At 38.1% G+C, this 18227-nt stretch overlaps 1 protein-coding gene across 2 annotated transcripts in view; it reads left to right on the top strand.

Annotated features, from left to right (window-relative positions):
- The window catches only part of LOC139737171 (rho guanine nucleotide exchange factor 7-like), a 79183-nt gene extending 63939 nt beyond the window's left edge, over window positions 1-15244 (top strand). For both annotated transcript variants that reach the window (XM_071647850.1, XM_071647849.1), the window contains exons 15-16: window positions 5970-6063; window positions 13748-15244. In XM_071647850.1, the coding sequence (XP_071503951.1) occupies window positions 5970-6063; window positions 13748-13919 (266 nt within the window). In that variant the 3' untranslated portion in view covers window positions 13920-15244. The remainder of the gene's footprint in view (window positions 1-5969; window positions 6064-13747) is intronic.
- Window positions 15245-18227: the final 2983 nt, after the last annotated feature.

Here is an 18227-nt window from a genome sequence, read left to right as displayed (position 1 = left end):
GCCAAGATACTGTGAAAAATTTTAAAAGGTAAAAAAAAATGGAGAGAAAAGGATTTCATATTTTTAACAGAAAACAGCTGGGGTGTAAGCTTACAGTCCTTAGTAAAAAAAAAAAAATAGTTTCATTGCTTTGAATAAGAGAACAATGTTCTAGGAAATTGGTGTGGGGTGGACTCCCAGAACAACCTTTACTTCTTCTTTTTTTAACTCAAGAGTCACGTACTCAAAATGGTTTATATATCTGGGATGCAAAACTAATGATGTTTACATTTTTTTTTTTTTGATTTTGAAAGTGAAACAACAAGAGGCTATCTTTCATTGGTTTATTTGTTTTATGATTTTTTGTTCATCCCCCCCCCCCCTCTATTTTTTTTGTGGGTACGCTGAGGTTTAGACTGCAGCTGCCACCGATGTGAATACATGTAAACAAGTATTCAAGAATCAGTTTCAGAGTGGGTTTCAAAGTCTCATGTTTTAAAGGTTGGTCCTCTTCCTCTTCACTGTCAAGGGAAAAAAAAAGACACCCTAATGCCATTGTGAAATCCCAAGTGCCGCAAATTGAGACATTTTTTTTTTTTTACTGCGCTCAAATCATATGCCAAATTTCTTTTTGCACAAAGGACAGGAGAAACAACCCCAAAGTTGCCCATGGTTTGCCGAAGGCTTGCCCAACCTAGCAGCAAGGAATTCATTCTTATCATACCCAGGCATAGAGGAGATAACATGTAGGTACAATTGTTAGAGCCTGTTTGGTATTATGATCAGAAAAAGGCAATATCACTGTCAAGACAAGACTGTTATCAGGCAGCCACAGTAGAAAATTCTAGGGATGGTCTTCTCGGTTAATTACTGGAGCAGCACGGTTCTGTGTATAGCGATCATCGGCAAAGTTTGTTCATCCGTGACAGTGACCAAATGTATCATAACTTCTGCACTTACTATGACTGGAGATATGTTTTTGTGCTGTTGCAAAGAAAATGAGGGAGTGAAATTAAGTACCTCAAGTATTTGCTCTTTTCTAAACTACATGTTACTTGTGGATTGAAGAATGAAGAATATCCAGGGAACGGAGTTCGGGTTGATTATTTCGGTAGGAGTGAGAATTTTGTTACTTCATGGAAAACAGAAGATGAGACGAACTGTCACATTTCTTTGATCCTTACAACCAGTCACTCATCGGTTTGAGTTGATATGCTACCACAGAAATAAAGCACAAATTGTCCTAGTAAGCAATTTTACATATTAAACATTTTTCCCTCTGAAATCGTTTAAATGTATACTAGGGCTACCATGAGGAAGTATGAGGAGCTAATTGTTGCGAATGAGTCATTGCCTTTTCACATCCACATAGCATCAAATATGACAACCTACAAATGCACCAAAATTCTTTTTTACAGGGCTTAGGTTATGATATCACTTTTGATATGCTGAGGTAGATAAATCGCTAAGTGCTAGTAACAACTCAAAATTATTTTCTTTCAGTTGTTTATTTGTTAATTTTTTTATTGAACTCGTGTAAACTGATGAGCAGCAGTAACAAAACTAGACAGATTGTGTTCACAATGAGTTCCTAAATTCTTACCAAGCATAAATAATCCTGATGACCAAAACATATCCTAGTCTGGAGAATCCCTCTTCACCCTCTAAACCGTAATATTTCACAGCTCAAATATAGAATCCTATCTACTAACGGCGTCAGTGTGCTTTACTAATATCCCAAACATACAAGCCTGTACATTGAACCTGTCGCTGTGTGATGATGTCTGGTGAGAGGGATTTTTTTGCCTTTTTTTTTAAGAGAGAGAGAGACTTGCCCAATATAACGTTGAATACCTCGAGGTGGTCAAATCTGTGGTCATATTTTTGCGTCCTTTCTTGCTGCCGGGAACAATAATCACATGATTAAGAGAGGAAAAAAACATGCTGTCTCTTTTATTGTGTATGCAAGGATTCTAATATCATTATGCCGTGACCCTTCAAAATATTTCAATCGTTTGGTGCTGGTGAAAAGTTTTTCTTCTTCAGCCCGCCTTTTGTCCACGGTGAAGGATATCACAGTCTCCATGTCGTGCTATCAGGACTGTGCCAACAAAATTGTAATCCATTCTGATCTTCAATAAACTATATCTTTTCCTGCTACTCTGGCTTCTAGCCCCCTCATACTCCTTCTTGAAGTTGTGCTAATGTCCACGTCATTTTAAGTTAACTCATTTTGAGTGTTCATTCACAGGAGAAAGGAGTTTCACATTGCCATGTTAATGAAGACTGTGGACCTGCAAAGATTACAGAAAAAAAATATGGCATTTACCGTAGACCAGAATCCTCCCCCAATAATCAGATATGCAGAAGTAGAATATGGGGTTTTGAATTTCACTAATCATATTTTCATGCAATTCAATTATCATTCAGTTATGGCAGTGTGTCATCCTTGCTTTTTAAGAGGTATTTTTGTCGTTCTATCCCTTTTTATGGAACACATCATCATATGATATTACATCTAATTTCATCTTCTGCACAATCATGAAAATTCAACATAAGATATCAGTGGGGCTGTATTTTGTTGGACTGTACAGTGCTTTGTCGATTATTTTGTTTCCTGTTTATTCGGCTTAATGTGGTTTGTGTGTTTGGTTTTCTTTTTTTGAGGATTTTTTTTGTGTGCTTTTTATAGCTTTCATGTTTTAGAGGGTTTTTTTTTTTGTGTGTGATTTTTCTCCAGGGGAGGCTGAGAAATGTAGACATTAAACTGTATTTTGTCACGGTCCTTTTTTCTTCTGTTTGTAGGTGGCTTGCAAGCAATCTTTGGTGTGGCAAAAGCAAAGACAAAAAAGACAAAAACAAAAATCCATAATTTCTCTTTATTTGGGCCAGGATAAATTGCGGGCCTCGATGTTGAACTGACATCCGCACGTGCCTTTTGCACATAGTAATACAAGTATATGACACCATTTTCGCAACAGATCCAGCCATTTAGTTTCAACAGTGATGAACGATTTGAGCAGTAACAAAGCAGCAAAGCTTGATAAACACAAGTGGCGTGCAAATTGTAATGATACATATCAAGCGTGATCTTTATGGCAAGTAGTGGTTAACTAAAGTTTGTTGCTATTTAGGATTAGAAAAATGTTCTAAGTGTGTGTTGCCACTCATGTCTACCTGTGTTATATGTTGAGTTAGAATGTTACTTTTTGCAGACAAATTAAGGAACAGATTTTTACACTCCTTCTTGCTATCTGTCATGTAATGTTTTGATACTTTTTTTTTAACACCCCACACAATTTACAAGGGCTGGGATGGTTTTCTTATGACGTAGCGAAGATATTTTATCAAAGAGGCATGCATTTTCCATAGTTAACGATGTACATAAGATCTCCCTTTTTGTGTACCCCAACAAATGTTAACCAAGTACTTACATGCACTTAGCAGAGTTTATATTATACATAAAATGTTAATATATAGTTAAATTGAAATCAGAATAAAAGCTTATGGAATTCCTTATCATATTGTCATTACTGTATCGATGAAGAGACTCACTGCAAGCCGTAGATAGAGTCACGCCAAAAAAAGACATCGGACCCTTTGAGTTGCCGACAATCTCATCATACCTGACCATTGATTTGATGACATCCCTGTAATGTCTCAACTCTTACTTAACCCCTCTGTGTGCTGTGAGTGCTGATAGACACAGAAAACCCCATAGCATTGTACACACTGTCCAAAGTACGTGGCACAGAAAGGGTTAGACTTGCTCAGTTTATAGTGTCTGTGAAACTATATACAGAGACATGCCTTCCCTGCTTCCTGCTTTATTTTATTAACTCGCTTAGACATTACCTATCGAAGGAGAAGAGCTATAAACCTTGAAATCAAAGTGGCAACTCTCTGTGATAAATGTCTTCTGCAGACTATAGAAACATTACCTTGTGATTTGGGAATGCACAAATGTGAAAAGCTAAAACACATACACTCACATACACACTTACTTGTCATCACCAAACATTCAAGACTTGAGCCTAATAGACTAAAAGCAATTGATGATGTTGTTGTAGGATACCTATTTAGAGAACACAGTGTCATTACTTTCCACTGTCCAAACTACTAAGCAGGTATGAATGTGATAATTTGAAAGGGAAAAAAATGTTCTCAGCAAAGTGACTGTACACTGTTGTGAATGTAATATTATATACGCCCAATATTTTGCGAGGTTTTTATTTTCGCGAGTCAGCTGCTATTCGCGAAATTAACAAACACGCGAAAATGTTGACTCTAATGCCGATATGAATGTGACGTACGCATATACATTTATCCGTTCAGTACAGAATCGCGAATTTTACCTCTAGCGAAATTGTCGGGAAGTCCCGATGCGCGAAAATTTAGACTCGCGAAATATATGGCGTATACAGTACTTGAATTCAGTGGTGTGTATTACTGTGATAAGAGTGTCAGAATGATTTTCGTTTGCTTGCTTGTTGTTGTTGTTTTATGGAAAACAGTTGAAGGCATAACCAGTGAAAGTTTTGTGTAGTGGCATAAGGATCTTATCAAGTTTGACTGAGGCTGTAGCAAAGTGCTAAATACTCTGTATGCCTTCCTACTCTCCACTGATGGATACAGCTCATTTTCAGGTGCTTAATGGTCATGCACCAACTTGGACAAAAGCAAGAAAGACAAACAAAAAATAATCATGTTATAGACATAGCATGGACAATAAATGTAAACAGCATGGCTTGCTTCTTCGCGCTTTTCCCTCCCCCCACCCATGACCGATCTCTTACCCCCTCATGATTTTAACGTCCATACCTCTGACCACACCCAGTGCTTCTCCCCCCGCCCCAACTGCCATTCACCCCCTCCCTTGCCCCTTGGCTATATGTCAGCTCAAGTGGACAAACGCTCATGCTTTAAATGTGCACCTCATTAAACTCGAAAAGGGCGTGGCTGGTCCTGCTTCCCTCTCTACTCCGTCGGGTTCTTGGGCTCCTTTCTACTTATTACCCCCCTCACTACCACGTGACTCCTGCTTTTCTCCTTCTGGGGGACGAGGGGGGGGGGATGGTCTCTGCTTGATATCTTTGTTTCTCCTGATGTATTGTGTGGGAAAACTTCACGGTTTTATGGGAAAACTTCACGGTTTTAAGGGAAAACTTCATGGTTTTAAAGGAAAACCAGCCTACTACCAGCAGTGTTCGCATTTTGTATCCCCTGTAAAGATTTTTCGGAGCATGATGTGCAAAAGAACCTTTATAGCAAGGTTCAATTACCCCAAACACAAGGAGGGAGGGGGAATAGATAATGCAGATCTTGTGTGTGAAACCTGTTGATCACTCTTCCCAGTACGGGCTGCAGAGGCTAAAGGCTAACCTCATCTTTGTTGTGGTTGTTGCAGAGTTTAATACGTAGCACCTTGGGACCAATCTGCAACCCTTGTACCCATTTCACCTGAAATTGGTTGAACGAAGGGATGCTAGTTTCTTGGGTTGTTGTTTGTGTGTCTTTTTTGGGGTTTTTTTTTTTTTTCAGGGGGGTGTAAGAGCATTGCAGAGGGTGATATTGATTTGATATTAGGTTTTCCTACAAGGGAAATTATACCCAGTGCCAATTTTTTCATTGGAGAATTCCTCCAAACATGTTTGTTGTTGCTTTTTAAATCCTTAATCAGCTCACCTTCCTTTCTGATGTGACCTAACCAGTCGCCACTTTAAACTTCTTCCCTGCCCCCACCTCCCAATTTTTTTATATCGTAGAGTAGAATTTAGAAATCTCTTCTCCACTTTTTCTGAACAATTAATTGCAGTTACGAATAGTATTACGTGGTCACGCTCGATTAACTTTTTGATTTTATTTTCCGTTACCATCCGATCCCTCACGTTTTTGGTTTTTTTTTTATTTCGTTTATTTTTTTGATCCAATCTCTCATTCCCCCACCACCACCTCCAACACATCTCTTATTCCCGTTGCCATGCCGATAGTTCCTGTGGAGGCAGCCCCCCACGTGTTTCTGGCGGAGGATGAGAAGATAATAGTGGAGGAGACGAAGGGATCAGAGACAGTGGTAGAGGAAAAGTGAGTCCCCCCGAGATTTTATTCCGTCTTCCTCTTTTTTCGTCATCCTCTCATCCATCCATAATCTCGCTCTCCATCCTCATCTCGTAAAGACCAAATTTCACGTCTTTCTGTTTTCTCTTGTGTGATCTCTTTTTCTCTCTGTGTTCAGTATACATGCATTTGTGTCACGGCTTTGTAAAAAAACCTTTATTTGTTTGTCTTTAGAGATATTTTTAAGTGAAACTAACATCCTGACTCCTGTTTTAACCCTCAAATGATGTTCTCCGTATTTGTGTGGTCTTCTCATTATCAATATTCACGAATGTCTTGTCTGCATCTTAATGACTTTAGCTTCTCATACATTTTTTGGCAATTTTTGAAGTCATCAAACATCATGCATCGCAGAGCACATATTTACTCCGCTGTTATGTCAATTATTCATATATATCACCTCCTTATCTCATACAGAATATAGATTTGCAGTTTGTGTAGTAGCTGGCCTGATGGTTTGCATATTACAGGAAAAAAAAATTGATCACAGTCATTTCAAGCCAAGTTTATCATAGCAAGCTGCTGCAAAATTTGCTCCTGCTCGCAATTGCTGGTTTGAAACTTCTTTCATTTCTTTGTTTTGACGTAAATTCAATATCTTATGCTCTCGTTTGCCTCAAATCGTCCCAAGTAGATGCTTTAAAAAAGTGCTGTTTGAAAGGTGGCATCTTATTCTTAAGAAATGTTCTCTGTCAGCACATACTACTTCACGTAGCCTCATGCAGATGAAATCCATGCTCATAATAATCAGCAGATCTTTCAAAATCGTACACTGTGTGAATGTCCTTTGTTATACACTGTAAAAGTGGATATTCTCGTGCAAGTAAGTTTTCGCTCTTGGCAATATAGGATGAACTTCTTGTGTTTTTAATTCTGCAGAATCGAGACATTGATCAGTGTAACATATATTACAAGCTAAAATAGTGCTTTTATTTTTGCACTAGTTTCTGGTCACGCGAAATGTGCAAAAATTTCTACACTGCAAAAAATTTCCACTTTTACAGTTTTACAAACTGCCTCCAAAGCTCTTGTATTTGTACAACTGTATCTCAACTAGGTATCTGTGTCATAACCTACATGTATGTGTGTTTGTGCCCATTTCTCTGTGACCCTAAAGGAAATATATACTTCTATTGTATCCAACTGCGTCAATTTCCACACCATTTGAATAGTGCCCATATTCTTGCTTGGAATTGAAAGATTGCTGTATTTTTCATAGAGTAGAACACTTTAGAAAAGTCCTGAATAGTGTTTAACAGGTTTATGTTTCATTAGAGTCTAGTTATGGTTATGTATGTACTGAACCATGCAGGAACGGTGCATTAAAGGAAAAATCTGATGTTGCACATTGTATTGAATCCATGTCTAGGCGAATGCAACAGTTTTAGGGTTTCTTGTTTTGTGTGTATGTGTTTATTAATAAGACAGGAATATTATCAAATCATCACTTGAGCAGAACCACTGGAATATTGATGAGGTTTTGGCCCTGTGCATCTGGTTGGGAGATAAACTGCATAAATGCTGTTCTCGACAATTACATTTCTGCATCCTCTGTGATAGTCTGGACAAGCAAAATTGACCCTAAATAGTTAAAAAAAAACTTTGTTGAATATTATGTAGAATGCGGCCAACATATTTATTGCTATATGGGACTCTCCCCTTCTACAAATAAATTTCGGGGATCATATTGCAATTTTCATGAGTGATCAAACACTTCTTAAGTCCCTCATGCTCTTTATGTAGTATGGAAATTAAAGAAAAAAGGAATTATTCATTTTCTCCCTCTGTGTGAATAAAAACTTGATGAGAAAAAAAGGGAAGTTATTCATAGGCAAGTGCAAGCTTAAAATACCACAGATATGTCTTTTGTAAGTTTCTTGTAACATATATTTTACCTGCCTGTTAGCTAACCTCAACCTTACCGCACATTGAATAACCTTCTTGGTGAAATTTCATTCTGTATCTCACTCCAATTTATATGTATACTCTCCTGTATTCTTCTGTACACATTCCCAACTGGATGCATTCATTTATTTCCTAAGTTTGAGTCAATCCGTATTAATCCTCGTGTATCAATAATGATTTCTTTCTTCCCTTCCTCCTCCCCTCCTGGCTTTCAAAATGTTTCCCCAACTATCTCTCCTATATCAACATCATCCCCATAAACCTCCTCCTCCCCCCCCCCCCTCCGAAATGAATACATCTCAATGTGCCCTCACTGATCGCCGTCTATGGGAACCTGACGTGTGTGTGCTGTGTAGACCCCCCAAACTTTGGCCGATTCACCAGGTGAAAAAAATGACGGCCTATAAGCTGGGCGGGGGTCTGAGTGCTCTCAACGGGGTGCTGAGAGTGTAGCGCCCCACCCCTCCCTCCGGTAAGGCCCCCCAACTGCCCGCTTCCTTGACCGTCCTTGACCGCCTTGCTTGCCTCCTTGTCCAGTCTTGCCCTCCCAACGTTCCAACTGCCTGCTGATGCATTGTAGAGTGTTGTTCTTCAAACGCATGTTTAGCATGTCTGTATGTCTTGCAGTCTTGTCGATCTGTTTCGTGCATTCCCGATGGACCAGTTTCCATGACAACGCATGTCCCACAATTATATTCACTCTCCTGTGCAACAATGGTTACTCTGTAACTGTGGACTCCCACAGCAAGCCTTCCCTACCTGGCCAACTGTAATGCAAGCAATATGTATTTGCGAGAGATGAAACATGCCAAAATGTCCTATTTTTAGAATGTATCAGAACATCAATGCATTGTGTATTGCCCAAAAACAAAATAGCAAGTGCTAGCTGTTTGAAAGAAATATATTTTGATATCTGAGCTGCCTACTACAACATGTAGTATGTTTTAATCATACATTGTATTGTTATGCTAATTCTTTATCCAAAAGAACACAATATGGTTTGGAGTGAACATTTTGTTTTTTCTAGTAATTAATTCAGCATGCTTTGTATCTGCAATATCAAAAATATATATATTTTTGTTTTGTTGTTTTTATTACCTCCGCCAAGGGAGGAGGTTATGTTTGCGTTACCGTTAGTTTGTGTGTTCGTTCGTTCGTTCGTTCGTTAGTTAATTTGTCCGTGTGCAAAATAACTCAAAAAGTAGTTAACGGATTGGGAGGAAACTTGCAGGAAAGGTTGAAAATGACACAAGTACCAGACGATTAACTTTTGGTAGTGATCCGAGAATTTTGGGGGAATTTATGAAGGATTTTTGATATTTTGGCAGGTAGGGTCAATGAACTTGGGAGTTCAGGCTGCGCGTATTTGAGGTTTGCATGCGTGCACTAAAGTGTGTGCTCTAGTTTCTGCTAGGGCGAGGTGCGTCGTGCAGCTGAGGGTTTATGACGTAACAAAGGCTTCTATATTGGGAAATTGGGCGACTTGCAGCACACTATAAACACTTTCAGCATGGTGCCTAAGTATGTATGGGTGGAAATCACTGATATACTATGGAAGAACAAGATCAGTGGTGGAAATGAGCTGCATGCTTGGCAGAGGTCTGCGCTCTCAGAGTGCTTCTCTAGTTCTGTTCTGTTTTCATTTTTTTTTTTTGGGGGGGGGGAATAATGGGGTTTTATACATTTGTATGATTCTTCATTTGTGGAGATCGACAGCTCTGAATGATTGCTACTAAACTTGAATAATTGCGCATGCAGGTATAGAGATTTCAGTCGTTTTGAATATGCCTATGTAGTTACTAGTACAGTAGAAACTCAGTATATAATGAGATCCTTGGGACCAAGACAATTTGTTCTTTATATCAGATATTTTGTTATATCAGTAGTCAATAAACAATACAAAACAAAAGAAATGAATCAATTTGGACTGGAGAAATTAGTTTGTTATATCAGGTATTTTGTTGTATCAGGGTCTCGGTTCATAAAACTTGTCATCAGTAACAACTGCCACATTTCTGTGACAAATTTGCTCTCAGCCAATCAGATGCAAGGATTTCAGTAGCTTATAACAACTATCGTAATTTGTTGTTGATAACCAGTTTTATGAAACGGGACCCTGATCTCTTTGTATCAAGTTTTTCCTCTATATTGTATGCAAGTCAAGAAGTTATAGAATTGTTACAGAACTCTGAAGTCTGCAAAGCTGCTAATATCAGGAGGATGTACCGGTAGTGTCCCAACAAAATCAGGGGTTATAGCACTCTTGTCTTTCCCAACTGATCTCCTGCTAGCAAGACTAAAGACGAAGCATTAGTGATATTTGTGATACATGCATTATTATGTCTGTGCAACAGACTGCTTGCCAGTGTAACCAGGAAGGTTTGGTACACAAACTTTTATTGCATGAGCAGTGATTGCCATTTTTGCTTTTTTTTTTCTTCCTATATGAATTGAGTTGATAAAAATGAGTTGAGTGCTTCAAAATTGATACTCATGGAACATTTGTACTTATTTGTTCATCTTCTTTTATATTTTTTGTATATTTTCGTTTTCCTCCTAACCAGAGGAATTCTTTATGTAGCCATATTTTACCTTGATAGTCTTTGTAGATCTGCCCTGAACAATGTATCAGGTTGACTGTATGGCAACTAGTGCAGATGTTATCCCTCAACAAATGTATTAGTGTGTATGTAGATGGATAGAGGGATAGATAAGTAAATAAGGAAGAAATACAAGATATATAGACAGAAAGATAGAATGATAGATAGATAGATAGATAGATAGATAGATAGATAGATAGATAGATAGATAGATAAATAGATAAATAGATAGATAGGTACACTGTGGATAGATAAATAGATAGATAAATAGATAGATAGATAGATAGATAGATAGATAGATAGATAGATACTGTAGATAGATAGGTACAAGTAACCTCGCCGAAGTTGACATCACACAAATAGAAAAAAAAATGGTATTTAAAGTTGAAGAAAAGTTCTATCCCAGATGAATGTAAATGTGTTAATTTTGCTGTGCAAGTTGAAATTCACACATTAATTTTCTCTGGTCCCTTTGGATTTGACTTAGATGAGGCTGATGATATGTACAACCATCCAGATAGGTAGATAGATTTATATAAATAGATGGATATATTTGGGAGAAAATCAAACCTTGTATTTCTTAGGTGGGTGACCACTCAGGGTTCAAGCTGTATTATCCCTTAATTTGGCAAGACGGATTTGATATACTCGCTATGATTCAGCCGATGCAATTCAATTTCTATTTTCCACTCATGGGGTGGAACACACTCACCGGCCAAGGGCTGGTTTTCAGAGGGGTCCACTGTGGGATATTGTCCTTGTTATATTCATATACAGGTGTATTTACCATTTGTTCCAGTGTAACAATGACCTGGCAGTATGATGACAAAGATATGGCATTAACAGAATTTCATGTTGTATGGGAATCATACTTTATTTGTTAAAAAGGTTGATCAAATCTTTCACTGAGATTAAGTAATAAAACAAACAAATTCAAAAACAATCAAATAAGATCTCATCATGTTCATCTAAAAGGAACTTGCATAACTTTCACAGCCTGCTTTGGATATTTTGATTTCGTTGCAATTGATGATTTGTATGCCCTTTGCATCTTGTAACACATCATCATTGCAAGTACCACACAGTTATCACACAGGTGTCCTTTCTTTTGATTTTATGTATAACTCATTAAACAATCTGTTTCTAACTCATTTAACAATCTGTTTCTCTTCTTCTTTACTTTTGTAATACTTTTTTGTTCACCTTTTGCTCTAGTGCTGAGGAATCTTTCTGCCAAATTTTCAGTGCTGGAAAAACATTACTGCACACAGCTAGATATATCGCAGCAAAATGTTCAGTCATAGGCATGCACTAGTCTCACCCAAGACTTTTATGCTGAATTGATTCACATTTGTGAGTGGATTCAAACCCACCATGGGGTCTCCAGAGAGCAAAGTCAAACATGTATCTTATTTTCTTCTCTCTCTCTCTCTCTCTCTCTCTCTCTCTCTTTCTCTCTTAGATATCCTAAAGTCATCATGTATTCCTAGCCTCTTATATAATGCACCCAATAAGTAAATTAAGTTTGCTGATTCTTTGCAAATTAAAAAATGTGACAATGAAATGAACAGAAACTAAGCCCTGTCTGCACGAGACATCCTTTCATTTAAATAGCATGGATATTGAAAATTATGCGGAATATGTTTATTCTTTTTGTTTTTGTTTTTTTGCCTCATTCCAGTTATTGCTCTGTTGCCTAATTTGATGCATGCTACAACTTTGCATGTGTTTTGTGTTTTGTGGTCTGTAATTGCATCTGTCTGTTTGAATGTTTGTTTGTTTGTTTGTCTGTTTCATTGCTCATGCACATCATGCACTTTCCTCACTGCAGGCATTTTACCGCATGGTATACACATCTCTGTCAGAATTTGTTTCGTTCAGATCCTTCAATTGTTAGTCATGTTTCTTGTTTTAAATAGCATCATTAGTTTCACTTTTCTCCATTTTGTGCTAATATATGATAGGTAAGAGCAGAAGGGAGCAATGTGTCTATCATATTTAGAATTATGTGGGGTTTTTTTCAGAGTGTTTTCTCTGCATTGCCTACACATATGTTAGCTGTTGATTAAATGTAGGGTTCACAATTTTCCTTACGATTCTTTTTTTAACAGTTGAATGTGGGTAGGCACTTTCAATGACATCAGTGATGATCATATTTCAGTTGGAAATAAATTGTAGTGGTATTGAAAGGTTAAAATTTAAAAAAGAAAATTTTGATAAAGAGTAGACTTGTGTCATTTCTGAATTCTTTTTTCTTCAAAATTCTTTTTTTTTTTTTTGTGGGGGAATTTTTTACTCTTTTTTACTCTTTACCTTTTAAACCCCTTGCCCCAAACTTACCAACAACATACATGTACTACTGTTCTAATCTTATGTGCATATTTGTTTGTGAGCAATTGTATTTTTCTTGATTCTTCATTGTTTTTGTTGTCAAGAAATCATAATGTGCAGTGTGTAGCTACAACAATGACCATATGTTCTCGTACAGTTATATTGAATGTATTTTGAAGATGTGAAATGCCCACAAGGCAATGATCTTGTTTATTTAGATGATTGATATGCCCCTTTAAAAACCCTCCTGACCATAAAGTATTTTGTAAGAACACAATATCAGGCATATACCTCCTTCCTGTACTATTATTATTGTGTCCTGTCCTTTCCAGGAAATCAAATAACTTACACCCAATGGAGAAATAATTTTGAGCATTTGCGAAAAAGTTTTTCAAACTAATTGTGCTGTTAAATTCTTTTCAAGATACCATTTGAGTTGAAATTTGCATTAATCACAAGAGCACACCTTCAGTGTTAGAGGTCTTTTTTCCCCTATATTTATCGCTGTGATTGTGTCTGTCTATTCTCCCATCTCTCTCGATGTCAGTTGTCCATCTATCCATCTATCTATCCATCTATATATCCATCTATCTTTCCATCTATCCATCTGTCTATGCATATATTCCCATCTATTTATCTATCTGTCCATCTACCTATCCATCCATCCAGTTTTTCCATTTATCTATCCATCCATCCATCTATCTATCTATCTATCTATCTATCCATCCAATCTTTCCATTTATCTATCCATCTATCCATCCATCCATGCAATCTATCTATCTAAACTTTATCAATCTATTCTCTTTGCCGCCCAGGACCCTAGTGGACACAGTGTACGCCCTGCGAGACCAGGTCAAGGACCTGATGGACGAGACGAAACGTCTCAAGACGTATTTGGACGACGAACGGAAGGCACGGCGGAGACTGGAGACGTCCGTCAGACACTCCATCGCGAAATACGACAAGTTTGACGAGACAAACTTATGACACGCGTAGACGTTACAGTGGGAAGAGAATTAAGAGAAGAAAAAAAATGAGGAAGGAGTAGAAAAAGTGCATTTTTTGTTTCAGCCTACAATTTTCCTCATTGGCACATTCTTTTGAATTTATGTTTGTCATCTGACCGTGGGTCCACTTGTGAATTTTTAGTTTTTCTTAAGCTTATTTGAAAGCAATATATTGCAAAAGGACCAGTCAGCGTATTTTAAGTGATTTTTTATTGGAGTTAGCCATGATTCGATCACCCCTTTCCTCAGTTGACGCAGAGAATGTGCAGAAATGGAACGGACCTCACAAACTCTCGATGACATTTTGCTTAAAAGAAAACACTGTAATGTGAGTGGCACCTAGCTCTGCGATGTGACTGAGTCTTATTCCTTGTTCACTACTGTATTAAGCATCGAGATCGTGATACAACGCGGAAGAGTGCAACTGAGGTGCATCGGTACCAGTCGCGTCAACACCCCTCTACATTCAAATTCCATGCAGAGTTTGAAGGAACAGGACCAGGTGTGTTGCGTCCACCATGGGGGGGCAGCCCATGCACGTGTTCCAGAACAAGCAAGATTCAAAGAAGTGTATGCTTAAAAGTTGGACAATTTGCTTGATCTGCTACCTTTTATATCCATGTCACTGTTTCCACAATTTTACATTTCCTTCCGCTGTGAAATTTTCTTGCATCTTATAGGTACATGGTTCAAAACTTGCAATAATTTTTGCAATGAGGATGCTCATTATAGCAAAGCTACTGGAGACTGGGTGAAATAATTTCGATACATCACAATTTTTGTTACGTTGGGGTCACAATGACTGTAACATGCACACAAAGTGGATGTAGTGAGACAAGGGAGATTGCTCTTTTCGAACAGGGTCGCTGTATCAGCGATATCTCAGTAATTCAGAATGTCTGAGAAGAGATCAAAGGTCAAATTTTGGTGTGCATTGTAACAGTGTCATTTAGTCACGCAAAGAGTGACCACAGCATTAAATAGACACTGACAGTTTTACTAGATAATTTAATCTTTCCATTGAACAAGACAAAATTACAATATCTGATGGTATAAAGTTTTTGCATCTTCTTTTTTTTTTTTAAGCATACCATACTTGCACCACATCTTTGCTGAACCAAACCACCGAAAAAAAGTGAAAAGAGTATGTTTATTTTTTTTAATGCATATGTTTTTACTTAAAGTATCATGTGTTTTGCAATATGCTTCGGATGTACCATTTACTATGTGAATGATGACGTGGGGTGTGGCTCATGATCGCTTCCCAAGATGCTTCACCTAGTCATTAAAAAAAAAGAAAAGAAAGAATTGTTCATCTCAGTTTGGTTAGGTTGTATCTTGGTTATCATATTTTGGATGGCGTTAGGGTGGGGTCATTTCCCTGTGGTCCCACATTGTGGTGAGGGTATGGAATGCCATAGATGCTGGCTGTAACTTTTTTTTTTGCAGTATTTTATTCTGTTTTTTGCCAAAAATACTGCAGGTTTTATGGAAAGTTCTGTTTTATCCAAATTGTATTGCTACACATGTCTATTGCAGGAAAGGTAAAAATACTGTTTCTTCACCAAAAAAAAAATATGCCTTTTCAGCCCTGAGAATATTGAACTGCTGTAGCAAAGTTGGTATCCCAAATTACAATCGCTGTATAGAGTATACCAAGCTCTGCTTTTAAGCTGCTTTCTCAGTGTAGTTACATCATGTCAAAAGTATACAGGAAAGATGTGAATTCACCTAAATGTATAAACACACACAAGTAGCGGAATTCTTGTCTCTGATTTAAGAATATCAAACGAAATGCGATTTCTTTTTCTTTTAGATGAATTGATGCAATGTCAAAAATTTTGAACACTGAAGGAATTTTGAAATATGTACCCAAAAATCTGCACCCTCTGCACATTTTTGTCGCAGTCACCTATATATCAGTAGTGCCAACACGAGGTGGTGTGCATCGAAATACCACGTGTAAATAGCTAGAAACAACTTGCCATCAATACAGGAAATCGTTGCGAGGTGAAATGTATGTAGCGCTTTCAAGTTCTTGATGAGTAAATTATTTTTCTCTCTCTCCGAAGTCTTGAAGTCGTATCTCTGCAGACACGATTGCTTTCCTTTGAAATACAATTTGTTTCTCAAATCAGGTAATCAGGAGAGACTGTTAGTATGTTAGGCTTGTGCACCTTGCTAAACCCCCCAAGTTTTTTTACCACTTGGGGTCGAATACTCTGTACCATCACATATAAGTCACAGGAAATGAGTGATTTATCCATGTAGTATAACTTGTTCAAAATGTCACATCGTTTTAGCACATGCAAGGTGGTGAGGCTCATGGTAATCAGAGTTATGTGAAAAAAATGTACAGACATTTGGACAAGCCTACAAGATGCACTTGATCTTTTGTGAATAGCAGCGTTTAGCCGCCCCCCCCCCTACCCTGAACTAAGGTGGCTGCTCCCATAGTGGTCAGTGGACAGTCAGTGTGTCCAGAGCCAAGTTTGGTCGAGGTCCTCGTGGGATGACCGTTGTGCCGTGGATATGCCCTATCAGCGATGTGCTGCGTTAAGGTGATCTGGCGTGCTCGTTGATTCAGGTTCTGTTCCAACTCGATGCTCACAGTCCATCCTATTTCTTGAGACTGAGAAGATGGTGCAACCAAGTTGACTTTACGGCATTTTACTACGCCGACACAGCCCGTGAGGACGGCCGCATTCGATTTGCCGGGCAGTGACACCCCAGATCACACAGACTTGTAGAAACTGATGAAGTACATTGAGTTTACATGGAGAGGAATTTTGTGCCGATATCTTTCATTTGAGCGTGAAATATAAAGATGATTTCTGAGAGTTGATGATTCTGAGGTTAGGAGACTTCATAGGGAAAGAGAATTGGATACCAATTTGTTATCTTTGTCAGTGATGTTTTCCCCTTTGCTGCTTTCATATGAACATTAATCTCGATTCAACATTTTGATAACCAAAGAGATAGAAATAGAGAAAGGGTCATAACTGAGTTTGTGCAATCCTTATGAAGTTAGAAGATATGGAACTGAGATAGAAAAAAGTATACATGTATTTATTGCAATTGATTAACGAAGTACCCTTCATCAACATAAATTAGCACCAACTATTGAATGTTTTAGTAGTAACCATGACAAAAAAAAAAAAAGATTATTTGCATACGTGAGAACCAGCAATGGCTTGAAACTAGAAAGCTTGGCAGTCCAGTGCATACGATGCCTGTCTAGCAATCAGGAGATTGTCAGTTCAAGTCTATCCGGAGTATGTCTGCTAAGGATTTTTTATAATGGCTACTACTCAGAGACTGAATAATCAGTCTGTTTTTGCATCAATGAAGGGTAATTTGTCAATCAGTTGTGATAATAAACAACTTGACGCAAGAATCCATTAATATGAAAAGACAAGTGTTTTGTAGGAGTATGAAACTTGAAGGTGAGGATGGGGGGGGGGGGGAGAGGAAGGAAAAATGATAGAGAAGAGAGTGGGAGAGGGGTTACTAAAGGGAAGCCAAAAGTGAAAGTGAAGATGCCTGCTTTCTTGAAAAAGTAATTATCGCTGGAGGTACTGTGTGAAGCAAAACCCATCGTTTGATTTGTCGATTGATGTCTTAATGGAACACTATATAGAGGAAAGCCATCCAAACTATACAATTTGGTTTCAATTAAAGAAGGTCTCCACAGACAAAAAAAAAAGTCAAGACAATCGCTTAATGCTTTGGCTTTTAGATATAAGCGATAATTATGCAAACTAGATTATTGCAGGTATTCTGTGTTTCTGGGGATGTGTTATGGCCTGTTTTGTTTCTTTCATTTTATCGTTTTTTTTTTTACAAGGTGATAGATTTGAATTAGTTTCAGATTATGAGAGATTCCACCAGCTCTAGTTCCTCCTTCTTCCAAGTAAGGCGTGTTTGCCGTGAAAGTGATCAGTGTTCATTATGAGAGTGTGTGATCGTGGGGCGTACGTCCGAGGCATAGATCCCCTGCCACGTCTTTTGCGTCATCTCACTGGGCATCTCGCCCAAACTTGGCTCGAAAAAATGTCACACTTGAATGCCAGACCGCCTGGTAAAGCCTCCTTAGCGCCAAACCAGATTTTGTGAAGACATGGTATATGATTAGGTATGCATATGCAGTGGCGGATCCAGGCGGGGGCGCACTGAGCACGCTCCCCCCCCCCCATATTTAAAAAAACAAACAAAATAAAAGTAAAAAGTGGGGATGCGTGCACCCCCCGCTTTAATTTTGCAAAGGTGCTTACCCTTTATGGAATGC

Source organism: Diadema antillarum, unplaced genomic scaffold, assembly GCF_040938485.1.
Source record: "Diadema antillarum isolate AM-2024a unplaced genomic scaffold, OU_Dant_1.0 seq00000684_RagTag, whole genome shotgun sequence".
Classification (NCBI taxonomy): domain Eukaryota; kingdom Metazoa; phylum Echinodermata; class Echinoidea; order Diadematoida; family Diadematidae; genus Diadema; species Diadema antillarum.
The sequence above is the reverse complement of the archived record's forward strand: the minus strand, read 5'-3'. Positions and strand labels throughout refer to the sequence as shown.